Below are 15269 nucleotides of genomic sequence, written 5' to 3' on the forward strand. Positions count from 1 at the left end.
CATGCCCCTGTCATTGGAATGTGATTATTAGTTATCTGCAGTCCTCCAATGTCTGTCAATCAATGGAAGCTGTAGGCAGGAGAGGGGTGCAGTGACACCATGGATGTCCCGGTGCTGCTGAAAGTAGCTGAGTAGTTGGTGTATTCACATGCAGACTGCAGGAAGACAGGGACACAACCAGAATATTGAAGGGTAACTCCACTTTTATGGGAATAAAAAAAGGGCAAATAAAAATAACAAAGCATATACAATTCCACCCAAAAATGGAACTTCTGCTTTAAGGGAAGGTGACCCCATGACATGCCACATTTGGCATGATATTTTTTTTTTTCTTTTTTTGGGGGGGTGGGGGGGGGGGAGCGGAAATCCTCTTTCCCACTTCCTCCTGTGGCTCTGCGGCCTCGGAAGTCAGTTCACCTCTCCCTCCTTCCTCTCGGTAATCATCTGGGGCACGTCACAGGTCCGAGATGATTGCCCGACCAGTCACAGCGCGTGCCCACAGTGACAATGCCGGCGCAGCAGAGAGGAGGGGGAGACGAGCGGGGCTGCGTTTCCCCGCATCGCTGGACCCTGGGACAGGTAAGTGTCCAATTATTAAAAGTCAGCAGCTGCAGTATTTGTAGCTGCTGACTTTTCCTGTTTTTTTTTTTTTTAAAGCGGAAATCCACTTTAACGACCAGACCTTTTTTTCAGTACGGCACTGCGTCGCTTTAACTGACAATTGCGCGGTCGTGCAACGTTGTACACAAACAAAATTGATGTCCTTTTTTCCCACAAATAGAGCTTTCTTTTGGTGGTATTTGATCACCTCTGCGGTTTTTATTTTTTTGCGCTATAATAAAAAAAGAGCGACAGTTTTGAAAAATCAAACTTTTTTTACTTTTGGCTATAATATCGGAAAAAAAAAAAAATGTTCTTCATTTTAGGAAAATACGTATTTTTCTACATATTTCTAGTAAAAAAAAATTTGCAATAAGTGTATATTGATTGGTTTACGCAAAACGTATAGTGTTTACAAAATAGGGGATATATTTATGGCATTTTTATTATTAATTTTTTTTGTTTTACTAGTAATAGCGGTGATCTGCGATTTTTAGCAGGATTGTGGCGGACAGAGCAGACACTTTTGACTCTTTTTTTTGGGACTATTGACATTTATCCAGTGATCAGTGCTATAAATAGCCACTGATTACTGTATAAATCAGTGGCTGCAAATTGTAAAGGAAATTTTTAATAACCTCTTGCCGACCAGCCGCCGTCGTTATATGGCGGCAGGTCGGCACAACTGCACAAACCGCCGTAGGTGTACGTCGGCCATTTTAAGAGGTGCAAGTGCCTGCGGCACTACGGCAGAGCCAATGCGCGTGGCCGACGAGCCACGATCGCTCCTCCAGCCAGAACAGGAATCTGTCAATGTAAACAGGCAGATCCCCGTTCTGTCAGGGAAGTAGAGAGAGATTGTCTGTTCCTAGTGATCAGGAACAGCTTCCTTAAATGTAACCATATTGCTACACTTGGAGGCGCCTCTTTTCTCTTTTATACTCAGTTGTGACATGACACTACTTGTACATCAAGATATCGCTTGTATATCAAGTCAAAATTTATTAAAACATTTTGCCTGTCTTGCAAAACGCTCTCAAATCAAGGTTTTACTGTAATCAGGAACAACAATCTCTGTGTTTTCCTAGTAGGCCCATCCCCCACACAGTTGGCACACACCCAGGAAACACAGTTAAAGGGGTTGTAAAGGTTCGTGTTTTTTTCACCTTAACGCATCCTATGCATCCAGGTGAAAAAACACCTGTCAGTGTGACACTAACCCCTTGATCGCCCCCTGGTGTTAACCCCTTCCCTACCCGTGTCATACAGTGATCAGTGCATTTTTTAGTAGTGATCACTGTATTTGTGTCACTGGTCCCCAAAAAGTGTCACTTTTGGGATCAGATTTGTCCGCCACAATGTCGCAGTCCTGCTAAATATCGCCGATCGCCACCATTACTTGTAGAAAAAAAAAATGTAAGTTCCCTAATCTATCCCATATTTTGTGGACGCTATTACTTTTGTGCAAACCAATCAATATACGCTTATTTGGATTTTTGTTTTACCAAAAATATGTAGCAGAATACATATCGACCTAAATTGATTGAATACTTTTGGTTTTTTTACATTACGTATTTTTTAACTTTTTTTTTTATATATTTTTTTTTCAAAAGTGTCGCTTTTTTTTGTTTGTTTTTTTTTTTTTGTTTATAGCGCAAAAAATAAAAACCGCAGAGGTGATCAAATATCACCAAAAGAAAGAAATATTTGTGGGGGAAAAAAAAGGCATCAATTTTATTTGGGTACAATGTCGCACAACCACGCAATTGTCAGTTAAAGTAACGCAGTGCCGTATCACAAAAAATGGCCTGGTTAGGAAGGGGGTAAACCTTCCAGGGCTGAAGTGGTTAAGGTGAAGAAAAAAGAGAAGGAATAATGCACCGGAACACACAAAACACGGACCAACAGCGTATAAACGGGACTGCATCAAAAACGCTTAAAAAAAAAAAAAAAAAAAAAGGGTGGAAGCAGAAAAGCATCTGGTAAATGCATCCAGATTTTCTATAGTGTAAACTGGCCCTGTACAGTGAAAAAATACAGGAAACAAGACGGAAAAAAAGCATCTGGAAACACATCAAAAAATGTGCATGCAAAAACACATGCGGAAAGGATCTGGAGTGCGTTTTTGTGGTGTGGACCAGCCCTAAGACTTTACACACCTTTTGGTCACTATGGACCTGGAACATATGTAGCTGATTTAAAATGTATCTTTGACCAAAACCTTGTATTTTAGTTTTGTATATGTTAGGGATAGGTTAGAACTCCTGTCAGGATTTACTTCTGTCCAGTTAAGTATTCGGGTTGGTTAACACTACAAAAACGCACTCCAGACCGGTTCCAATTGCAACTTTGCATGCATGATTTTAGGCGCGTTTCGGGTGCGTTTTTGATGTGTTGCATGTGGTGTGAACTGGCTCTTAGCGCGATTTGACAGGTCCAATTGCATGTCAAATTGCTGGCAATAGAGTCCTAATCGGTGCGACGCTGACTTTGCGGCGCTGCACCGATTTCCAAAAGTAGTTCCTGCACTACTTTTGGCGACTTCAGGGGCGATTTCAATAGACATCTATGCATTAACCCGCACAGTTGTCTTTCAATTCGCCCTTGAAGTCGGACTGAAATGCGGCTTTGACATCGTGCGAGTTTAAAGGCGTGCTCAGTGTGAATGAGGGGGTAACACTCGCTTTTGTCCTGGGGGCAGACTTTTCATCACACAGGAAGTAATGGAATTTCAGCAGAACGTCTGATGGAAGCCGAAATGAATCCAAAAGAAAGAAAAATGGCTATAGACGCACCGTGCACTGAGAGCTTAGTAGGGCTATGAAGGACCACAATGCCCAGCATGCAACATTTCTGGGGCTTCCAGCTCCTCCAGTGGAGGCTTGTAGTCTGCTTTTACTTGGCGAGCTTTATGAAAGCATTTGGTTATCAGTGGGAGACGTCAGCTAAACATTTACACAGCTGCAGATATTGGAAGATTCTTGACACCCAAGCCTGAGTCATTATCTTACTGAAGAGCCTCTGTAATTAGTTCAGAAGATTTTTATTTATTTTTTTCTTCATGGAAATTGTTTTCTGATCTGGTGCTAAATAGTTCTTGATGTTGGATTTGGTGCAGTTGTGAAGTCTTCATGAACCCGTGGTGATTCTTTCTTTCTTTTTTTTCTTTTTCTTTCTTTTTTCCTTTTTCTTTCTTTTTTCCTTTTTTTCTTTCTTTTTTCCTTTTTTCTTTCTTTTTTCCTTTTTTCTTTCTTTTTTCCTTTTTTCTTTCTTTTTTCCTTTTTTCTTTCTTTTTTCCTTTTTTCTTTCTTTTTTTCCTTTTTCTTTCTTTCCTCCTCCCTCCTCCTCTTTCTTCTTTCTCTTCCTCCAAAAAAAGAGTGACAATTTGTCACTGCTTGCGATAATGGCGGAGCGGCTGCTTAGCCGCATCGGTTGTCATTACAATAAAGCCGACCGTCCGCTCTAAAGAACGGTACCGGGGCGATGCCTGCAGCTGCATGCCTTATTTGAAGCAATATCGGTAAGTTTGGTACTCATACGGATTCGGCCGCCGATAATCGGTCAACTCCTAGTGCAGAAAACGCATCTGAAACTGCAAAACCACAGCTAAAAATGCATATGTTTTTACTGCAAGTTTGCTAAAGACCAGTTCAAAAGGGCTCAAAATCAGATAAAAATGCAGCTTTTGGATATATTGTACGCCAGTCTGATCGTTGGTGCACAGCTTTCAGGTGCCGATCAGGACAGTTCATCCAAAATTAACCCGAAGGAACAAGCGTGAACATTTTTCTCGTATGGTACCGGAACAAATGATTTTTTTATTTCATCAGTACAGGTTTTGTCCAAAAATTACAATATGTTATATCACTTCAAAGGTTATATTCTTGCGCACAAGAATTTTAGTAACACCTTCATTTTCGTTACGAGACTAGCGTGCAGAAAAAAGAAAAAAAAAATGGGCGATCATTTGTCCAACATTCTGTACCAGGCTTAAAAAACCAACTCCAGGCAAAATGTTTATTTTCCAATGCTGTGGGGCAGTGCCTGCACTTTATGGGCGAACTGCTCATTTTTGTCTGGCCTGTGATGAGAGCGGAGATATACCTAATCCGCCGATCCTCTGAATACAAGACCGGTCCCCAACGCTCCTAACCCCCCCCCCCGCTTGCTAGCATTCTTGTGAATGGACTGTCCCTGACATAATCATGCCCATAGACTGGCTCTGGACATGAGGGTGGCAGGAACAGTCCACCGCTGAACATGAGGGAGCACCATTTTCCAAAGGATCCGGTAAGTATAGCCTTTTCTTTTGCCCCTGGACAAAGCGAGCAGTTAACCCATGCAGTGCAGGCACAGCCCCACTACATGGAAAAATAAAAATGTCACCTGGAGTTCTTCTTTAAGATAACACACAAACCGTTGTAAAGCCAGGCATAGGTGGATTGAATCTCAGTCGGTTCAGAAGGGACCAGCCGAGATTCAGTCTGTCTAATGGGCAGGCTAGTTGTACTGAAGTCAATCCATCAATCGACTTGGTTACAACCAGCCTGTCTGTTTTTTTTTTTTTTTTTTTTTAAATTGCCCACTGCCGATGGCTATTAAACAAAAAAAAATTAAAAAAAGTAATGATTTTTTTTTTATTACAAAGCTGCATTCAATACTATCTTCTATATCTGCCTGGAGTTACTACTACCCCGTTTCCCCGAAAATAAGACCTAGCTTGATTGTCAGTGATGGCTGCAATATAAGCCCTACCCCCCAAATAAGCCCTACCCTGTTTCCCCGAAAATAAGCCCTACCCTGAAAATAAGACCTACAAGGACTTTAACTAGGGCTTATTTGGGGGGTAGGGCTTATATTGCAGCCATCACCAACAATCACGCTAGGTCTTATTTTCGGGGAAACAGAGTACATATGACAGGCTGTCAGCAAAGTCATTTGAAATATGGTTTCTATCACTTTTTGTACTTCATCTTTTGGTTTTTCTACTGCCCTACTGAAGCTTTAATGCAGGGATCCTCAAACTACGGCCCTCCAGCTGTTGCAGAACTACACATCCCATGAGGCATTGTAAAACTCTGACATTCACAGACATGACTAGGCATGATGGGAATTGTAGTTCCTGAACACCTGGAGGGCCGCAGTTTGAAGACCCCTGCTTTAATGTGTAGTTCACTTTCTTCTATGATCTCTATATATGTTTCTAATTAGTAAACTTGTTTCTCTTCTCTTTTTTTTTTTTTTTCCTCACTCCAGCATACTACAGCCCCAGATGGGTGCCAGAAAGCAGCGAGGCATCCTGCAGTAAAGTGGACATGCTCAGGATTTTGTAGCTCTAGTCTAGGCCTCCTCCCCCCCCCTCGATGGTAAAATGTCTGTCGATATGAACAGTCAAGGATCGGACAGCAATGAAGACTACGACCCTAATTGTGAGGATGAGGAAGAGGAGGAAGATGACGACCCAGGGGATATAGAAGATTACTATGTTGGTGTTGCCAATGACGTGGAGCAACAGGGTGCAGACTCATTTGACCCAGAGGAATACCAGTTCACCTGTCTGACCTACAGGGAATCGGAGAGTGCGCTCAATGAACAGATGGCAAACATGGCTTCCATGCTGCAGGTGAGGACTGCTTCCGACTTGTAAGGGGGTTCTGCAGCTAGAACATTACTAGTCAATGGCAGCAATGCTAAACCTCTGGGCAGTGTTGAGAGTCTCAGAGCAAAGTTGAATTTTAAATAGGGTGCAGGGATCCCTGTGATCCTCTGGAGCAGAATTCGTACAAGCCGACGCCATATTCCAGTAGCATGTGGTGTCTGCTGCCGCCCAGTATTACCATTTTTTGTTTTTATGAAGGGAAAAAACTGTTGAGTGGCATTGCTGACCACCTCCTGGAAATGCTGGTTACTTGGCGGGCGTATCCTCTGGCTCCGATACTTGGCGTCATTGATGTGAAACAAGTATTCAAATGAGTTCTGGCATAACTGGGACATTAAAGTGACCCTGTCTCTAACAGAGCTCCAGGTCTGAACTCTGGTATGCTCCTGGCATCCATTGATACAGTATGAGCTCTTCAGAAACAGCAGCAGGGGATTGCATTGTGGGATGGTAGAGGGTGTTACAGCTTGGAGCTAAAGTCAATGCCTGTCTGAGGGCTCCTAAGTTCAGAAGACCCTGACCTCACCAAGATTTTGTAAGATCCAAAAGTCCGGACGGCTGCACTCCAAAAAAAAAAAAACAAAATCCAACTTTATTGAGGTAAAAGCAAACAAATGCAGTATTAAGACACCATGAAGACAGAAGTAGTCAACACGTTTCACACGATCTCATCACTTAACTATGCAACCTTAAGGGGTTAGTCCTCTGCATTGTGTAAAAAGGCTGTTTGATCCTGTATACACAGATTCTCCTCTTCTTCCACTGACTCCAAAACAGGTCCGGATAAGACAGAGTTACTGGAGTCAGGCTGCACATGCTCAGTTTGGTGTGCATTGCTAGAGTGTTTTTCTTTTTATTCTTGGGAATGTGATCAGCACAGGGCCAATCAGCACTATCCAGACCGAGGGTCAGGGGTCCTGGATCCTGATAGGACAGCCAGTGCAGTGTGAAAACTCCTCCTACAAGCTTTAACCAGACACTGATAGAAGTCACAAAACTGCTATATACTGCTGATGAGAAAAGGTATTTAGCAGTTTATATTTACTAAAATAATTGCCTTTCCATGTTCTCTGTACTGTGAGAGACCAGATATAGTGAATACAGGGTCCTGGGTTTAGCAACACTTTAATAAAGTTGTATTTTTTTTTCCTTTGGAGTGCAGCCTTTTTGGATCTTAGATTGTTTGTAGTGAGACGAACTGGGTTGGAACCTGAGTTCAGGAAAGTTGTGGAGGAAAGTAGCGGTCAGCCCACCTGGAGCAACGGCTTGTCTGTTACATGATACTTGCCAAGATTTCGTCACAACTATCAACAGGCATCTTGTTCATGAAATTTTATTCTGTAGAAGGCACACTTTAAGAGAGAAGTATGGCCAGAGCTTTTCTCTTGTGCGTCACAGGACTGTATGTAATTTTGTCCTCCTGTGACCCAGACCCAACTTATGGCTTTTGTCTGTATCCGCTATCAGCTGTATAAGGGCAGAGCTGTGCCAGACTCTGGAAGGATCCCAACAATATTGTCAGGATCCACCTCACTGCCTTATTGACAGCTGGCTCCACTTTTCAGTGCGTGACTGAGAGCCAGCTGTGCCCGCCCCTTGCCTGGCACTCCAGTGGGAGCCAAGGGAGCAGAACGGAGAGTAGTGACTGATAGTCTCTGCTCAGAGCAGATGGAGAACTGAGCAGTCAGCGCCGACATGGGACAGCTGCAGCATTACACAGATGCTGCAGCATGGAGGTGAGCTTGTACAGTATGGTGTGTGTGTGTTTTAGCATATACGTCTCATTTATCCATTTGATGACCACCCACAATGTACTGCGGATAGACAGCTGCTGTAGGCAAAGTTACCTACCAGTACGTCGCTGCCTACTTCTGGATATCGACAGTGGGTGCCTGTCAGCAAGTCCCGGCCGGGACCTGCTGATCGGCTGTTTACATTCACAGGCCAGAGCTCTGTGTTGACATTCAACACAGAGCTCTGTACCCAGGGAACATCTCTGTTTCTCATCCCTGCAAAACAGGGATGAGAAGCTTAGAGATCTGTTAGTAAAAGCAGCACACTTTACACACATTACACATAGTTAGGCACACATTTAACCCCTTGATCGCCCTAGATGTTAACCCCTTCCCAGCCAGTGTCATTCGTGCAGTGACAGTGTATAGTCATATCACTGTATTTGTGTCAGTGACAGTCAGTTCTCCCCTTGATCTGTTAGTGTAAGATTTCCCACCGCACTCTCACTATAAGTTGCTGATCACCGCCATTAGTAGTATTTCGTAAAATAAATAAAAATTCCATTATATATAGTTTGTAGACTCTAACTTTAATGCAAACCAATCAAAACACACGTATTGGATTTTTTTTTTTTTTACCATAGACATGTAGCAGTATACATTTTGCCCAAAATTGATTTAGAAACTTAGTCTTTTTGGATATGTTTTATAGCAAAGTAAAAAATTTTTTTTTCAAAATTTTCAGTCTTTTTTTCGTTTTTATATTGCAAAAAGAGATAAAAAAAACCCCAGAGGTTATCAAATACTACCTAAAGAAAGCTCTATTTGTGTAAAAGAAATTGTATACATGTAGTTTTGGGTACAGCGTTGCATGACCGCGCAATTACCAGGTAAACTAGCGCAGTGCGGTATAGCAAAAAATGGCCTGGTCATAAAGGGGGTAAACCTTCCGGAGCTCAAGTGGTTAAGCAGCTGTTTTGCAAAAAATGCCTGCCCCCCCCCCCCCTCATCATCCTCTGTGTAATGCCACCCACACACATTGCTATTGTTCAAACCTAATTTTCAGTTCGCTTCTTTCATACTGACACATGTGTCTCTTGTTGTTTTTTTTTTTTTTTTTTTTTTAATCCGCATTGTTTTTTAAATCTAACTCATTGCTATTGTTCAAACCTTTCAGTTTGTTTTTCATACTGGCACATGTGCTTTTTTTCTTTTTATATCCAGATTGTTTTTTAATTTAAACATCATAATCAGTTACTCCATGTGACAGTAAACAGGGTTCTTTTTTTTTTTTTTTTTTTTTTTTTGACACAAGTTCATTGTACTGTAGTGTGGAAATTGTCATGCTAAAGTAGTATACCCAAAGCTTTACCCTCTATGGGGCTCATTAAATAATTTTCAGATCGAGGGGAACCCCTCAAATCAGACCATCAGTGGGAAGAATGCCCCCTTACAGTGGTGGTGAGAATTGCACCCATCCAGACACCTGAATACAGTGGGGAAAATTAATTGTTTGATCCCCTGCAGATTCTGTAAGTCAGCCCACATACAAAGAAATGAAGGGTCTATAATTTTTATCATAGGTGTATTTTAAATGATAGAGACAGAATATCAACCAAAAATCCAGAAAAAACACATGATACAAATGTTATAAATTGAGTTGGAGTTCAGTGAGTAAAATCAGTATTTGATGGCTCCCATAGACTGGATACAGTATGTGGTACACAGATTAGTCCTGTCAATTTTAAGAAGGTGCTCCTAACGACAACTCGTTATGTGTATAAAAGACACCTGTCCACAGAAACTTTCTTCCATTCAAACCTCACCATCATGGGCAACACCAAAGAGCTGTCAAAGGACGTCGGGGGGAAAGATTGTAGACCTGCACAAGGCTGGAATGAGCTACAAGACTATCGGCAAGAAGCTTGGTGAGAAGGAGACAACTGTTGGAGTGATTATTCGCAAATGGAAGAAATACAAAATAACCATCAATCTCCCTCGGTGTGGAGCTCCATGCAAGATTTCGCCTCATGGGGTAAGGATGATCATGAGAAAAGTGAGGGATCAGCCCAGAACTACATGGGAGGAGCTTGTGAATGACCTCAAGGCAGTTAGGACCACAGTCGCCAAACAAACTTTTGGTAATACAACACCCCGCCATAGATTGAAATCCTCCAGCGCCCGCAAGGTCCCCCTCCTCAGGAAGGCACATGTACATTGGAAAACTTCAGACAGGCCTGTACATCTAAATGATTCAGAGAAGGATTGGGAGGAAATGCTGTGGTCAGATGAGACCAAGATTGAGCTCTTTTGGCATTAACTCAACTCGCGGTGTTGGGAGGAAGAAAAATGCTGACTATGACCCTAAGAACACCATCCCTACAGTCAAGCACGTAGGTGGAAACATTATGCTTTGGAGCTGTTTCTCTGCTAAAGGTACTGGCCGACTTTGCCGTAGTTAGGGGCCAAAGGACAGGGTCATGTATTGTAAAATCTTGGAGATTCTTCCCTCAGACCCCTTTCACACCGAGCCGCCTATAGCGTTGGAGGTAAAACGCTGCTATTTATAGCGGCGTTTTACCGTCGGATTTGCGCCGCATTTCGGCCGATAGCGGGGCGCTTTTACCCTCCGCTAGTGGCCGAGAAAGGGTTCAAACCGCCCGCAATGCGCTGCAATAGCGGCGTTTTGCCAGCAGTATCCCAGCGCTGCCCCATTGATTTCAATGGGGAGCAGCGGTGGAGGAGCGGTAAACACACCGCTCCTTCACCGCTCCAAAGAAGCTGCTGACAGGACTTTTCCTGACGTCCGGCCAGCGCAGCGCTCCGGTGTGAAAGCCCTCGGGCTTTTACACTGGAGACAATGCTGCAGCTGTTTGAGGGCGGATTGCAGGCGCTATTTTTAACGCTATAGCGCCTGCAAAACGCCCTCGGTGTGAAAGGGGTCTCAGCCAGAACAATGAAGATGGGCCATTGGATGGGTCTTCCAGCGTGACAATGACCCAAAACATACCACCAAGGCAACAAAGGCGTAGCTCAAGAAAAAGCATATTAAGGTCATGGAGTGGCCTAGGCAGTCTTTAGACCTTAAAGTGTTACTAAACCCACAACAGTAAAACCTCATGCTTGTTATACCCACTGTTAAGGGGTTAATCCTCTGTGTAAAAGGCTCTTTGACACTATATGGATAGATCCTTCCCTCCAAACACTATCTTGGCAAGGCCATATAATACAGTGAGGGTAGCCATCCTGCACATGCTCGGTTTAGTCTCTATTTGCTGGAGAGAACATTTCCTGTTTCAGTTGAACTGTTCAGGTCACATGATATTGACATCACACATATGAGTGTGTATACAGGCTGTAATCTCCTACCTGAAATCTCCGCACTGGACAGACTGTGCAGTTTATCATGTGACCTTGGTATACAGATCAGCAAAAAAGGTATATAGTGGCAGTATTTTAATGTAAAAAGATGATTTATAAGCTGTAGGCACGGGAGGAGGGGAGGGGGGGCAGAGGAACTATTTTTCATATTACTGGGTTTAGTGACACTTTATTCCCATAGAAAATGTATGGAGGGAGCTGAAAGTTTGAGTTGCCAAGTGACAGCCAAGAAACATTAAGGATTTAGAGAAAATCTGTAAAGTGGTCCAAAATCCCTCCTGAGATGTCTGCAAACCTGGCCACCAACTTCAAGAAACGTCTGACCTCTGTGCTTGCCAACAAGGGTTTCTCCACCAAGTACTAAGTCATGTTTTGCTTGGGGATCCAATACTTATTTTACTCACTGAACTGCATCTCAACTTATAACATTTGTATCATGTGTTTTTTTTTCTGGATTTTTGGTTGATATTCTGTCTCTATCATTTAAAATACACCTATGATAAAAATGATGGACCTTTCATTTCTTTGCAAGTGGGCAAACTTACAGAATCTGCAGGGGATCAAATAATTATTTTCCCAACTGTAGATCATTGTTGTCATGCCACTGGCTCATTCAAGTGGCATTGGTCCTAGAAATATGCAGCCTGGTCAATCACATCAATGGGGTGATCAATGAGCCACAGCTCAAGTATCCACTAGCAATCTCTTGGTTAAGCAGAACCAAGTTGGAGAAGGGCTATTCTGCCCAGACAGAGGTGATGTTGATTTATTGTATGTTGAGCAGCCTGGAGGGCTTATGTATTATGATACACCCATATTTAGGGTGTAACATGAAACATGCCATTTCTCAACACCTACCCCCCCCCCCCCCCCCCCCCAATCCACAGAGACACACACACACACACACACACACACACACACACACACACACACTTAACCACTTCAGCTCTGAAAGATTTTACCCCCTTCATGACAAGGCCATTTTTTTTTCTATTTGGCTACTTTTATAGTGGTTGTAAACCTGAGAAAAAAACAAAAAAAAGGACAAAGGCATAATGAGCTAGTATGCATCGTATACTAGCTCATTATGAAATACTTACCTTAGATCGAAGTTGTTGCAGCAGTTCCCGCACACCGTTGTGACCGGCGACATGTCTCCCAGAGTTATTTCCAGGTTTGTGGGCTCCGGCGCTGTGATTGGCCGGAGCCGCCGGTCACGGCTGCTGAAGAAACGGCATGAGCGAGCCATTTCTTCAGTGCACATGCGCGATGACGTGTGTGTATGGATGTAAATATAATGTGTGTGTGTGTGGCAGTGATCAGCGACTTATAACGGGACTGTGATCCTGCGGCGGGCAATCTGACGCCGGGGGGGTTGGGGGGTGTCGCTCTTCTAATGACACTGGCTGGGAAGGGGTTAACCTCAGGGACAAGGTGCAAATGGTTAATTATGTGCCTAAGGGCCTTTTCACACTAAAACTTTTTTTTCTTATTTTTACAAGAACATTTTTTCACTTTCAGGCTAGGTTCACACTGCTGCGAATTTTATTGCGAATTTGAGCCGCTGCGATCGCTCAAATTCGCAAGTCATTTTAATAACATTGTTTTCCATGAGTGCTGTTCACATCAATGCGTTGCGAATGGACCCTGCGTAAAAAAAGGGTCCTGTCCGAGTTTGATCCGTGTGCAATGCGAATTCAGCTCCATAGATTGCAAAATTTGCAGTAGAATCGCAAGAACACACAAAGAATTTGCAATGCAAATTTGCAACGCAATCGGATCAAAATCACGCTAAATTCGCACTGCAGCAGTGTGAACCTAGCCTAAATCCCATGGGACTCTTCAAACCACTGCCTTACAGGTGGGAGTGCATTTTGAAAAGTCGTGCATGCTGCATCTTTGGTGCCGTTTTAAACACCGCACCTAAACAAACACTTCCCATTGAAATGAAAGGAAATTGTGGTAAAAACGCACTGCAATTTGCATTTTTATTTTTATTTCTTTTATTTATTTATTTTTGTGTGTTTTTGAGTCGCATGTCCATTTTTTTTTTTTTTTTTTTTTTTTTTTCACCGATGCAGACAACCCAAAACCGCAGCAGAAACACACAGGAAACGCATCTGAAACGCAGCAAAATTGCGGTAAAGGCGCATATGCGTTTTTACCACAATATTGCTACGGTGCATTGTTTGTTTTGTTTTTTTTGTTTTTTGTCGGTCTTTTTTTGTTTATAGTGCAAAAAATAAAAAACACAGAGAGAGGTGATAAAAATACCATCAAAAGAAAACTATTTTTGTGGGGGGAAACTAACTGCATGCATGCATACAATTAATGTACACTTTTTTTTTTTTTTTCTTATTATTTCTTTTTTTCCAAAAGCTGGGACTATGCCTTTTAGCCTCTGTACCTCCAGTTGGTCATCTATGGACACACATAGCACACTAAGCCATCTGCAACTACTTGCCGCCCCCTCCCCCCCCCAAAGTCAAATGACGGCTGGGCGGTGGGGCTCTCGTTCAGGGTGATCTGTGTAAAGGGCCGTGGCTCTTTAACCATGTGATCGGCTGTGCCCAATCACAGCCGGCCACATGTAAACCCAGAGATGCTGGTAATCGGTGCTCCTCGTCTCGCAGAGGACATCTAGGTATGTAATCAGGGTACTGATCATCAGTGCCCTGATTACAATTAACTGCCCACCAGTGCCAGCAATGATTGCCCATCACTCCCAGCAATCAGTGCCCATCAGTGCTGCCCATCAGTGCTCATCACTGCTGCACATCAATGCCCATCTGTGCTGTCTATCAGTGTCGCCTATCAATGGGCTTATTCGTGTCTCCTCATCACTGTAGCCCATCAGTGAAGGAGAAAAATTACTTATTTACAAAATTTACTGACAGAAACTAGGAACTTTTTTTTAAAACTTTTTTGTGTTTTTTTTTTTTTTTTTCCCTTAAAAAACAAAACAAAACAAAAAAAAAAAAAACACCCAGGAGTGATTAAAGCGGAGTTCCACACAAAAATGGAACTTCCGCTTTTCGGAACCCTCCCCCCCTCCGGTGTCACATTTGGCACCTTTCAGGGGGGAGGGGGGTGCAGATACCTGTCTAAGACAGGTATTTGCACCCACTTCCGGCATAGACTCCCATGGGAGTCTATGCCTCTTCCTGTCCCTTCGCGCTGTCTCCTGGGAAACACACAGCTCCCAGGAGAGAGCGGGGACCACTTACGATGCACAGCGCGACTCGCGCATGCGCAGTAGGGAACCGGGAAGTGAAGCCGCAACGCTTCACTTCCTGATTCCCTCACCTGGGATGGCGGTGAGGGAACCCGAGCGGGTTCTCGGCGTCGCCTGCCGACATCGCTGGACCCTGGGACAGGTAAGTGGCCATTTATTAAAAGTCAGCAGCTGCAGTATTTGTAGCTGCTGGCTTTTAATTTTTTTTTTTTTTTTTTTTTTTTTGCGGTTTGGGTGGACTCCCTCTTTAAATACCACCAAAAGAAAGCTCTATTTGTGTAAAGAAAATGATAACAATTTCACATGGTTACAGTGTAGCATCACCACGCAATTGTCATTCAAAGTGCAAGAGCGCTGAAAGCTGAAAAAATGGCCTGGGCAGGAAGGGGGGTGTAAGTGCCCGGTATTGAGGTGGTTAAAAAAAAAAACAAGTAACCTCCTCTGTTCACGTCTCAAGGAGCAGTTTGTAAACGTCAGGATTTCATACAAATTCCATTCATTTGTAAATCAAGACGACACCTTTTGACTTTCAGCTATGCTCAGCTTTACGCAGGATCTGGTTTTATATTTTTGGATAACTTTAATGGCTTCCACAGAAAAATGAATCATCATCTACTATTTGTGTCAGCGATGCTGAGAAAGTTGAGAAATGTTGCCTAAA

At 43.1% G+C, this 15269-nt stretch overlaps 2 protein-coding genes across 2 annotated transcripts in view; both read left to right on the forward strand.

The window, feature by feature from the left end:
* Nucleotides 1–15269, forward strand: part of NCKIPSD (NCK interacting protein with SH3 domain) — a gene marked incomplete in the record, with an annotated part of 558334 nt that overhangs the window by 295517 nt on the left and 247548 nt on the right.
* The window catches only part of LOC141102820 (E3 ubiquitin-protein ligase ARIH2-like), a gene marked incomplete at its 3' end in the record, with an annotated part of 36423 nt that overhangs the window by 8932 nt on the left and 12222 nt on the right, over nucleotides 1–15269 (forward strand). Inside the window, 1 exon segment of the mRNA XM_073591844.1 lies at nucleotides 5857–6223. Coding sequence (XP_073447945.1) covers nucleotides 5972–6223 — 252 coding nt within the window.

The sequence above is a fragment of the Aquarana catesbeiana genome, linkage group LG07 (assembly GCF_042186555.1).
Source record: "Aquarana catesbeiana isolate 2022-GZ linkage group LG07, ASM4218655v1, whole genome shotgun sequence".
NCBI classification, from domain to species: Eukaryota; Metazoa; Chordata; class Amphibia; order Anura; family Ranidae; genus Aquarana; species Aquarana catesbeiana.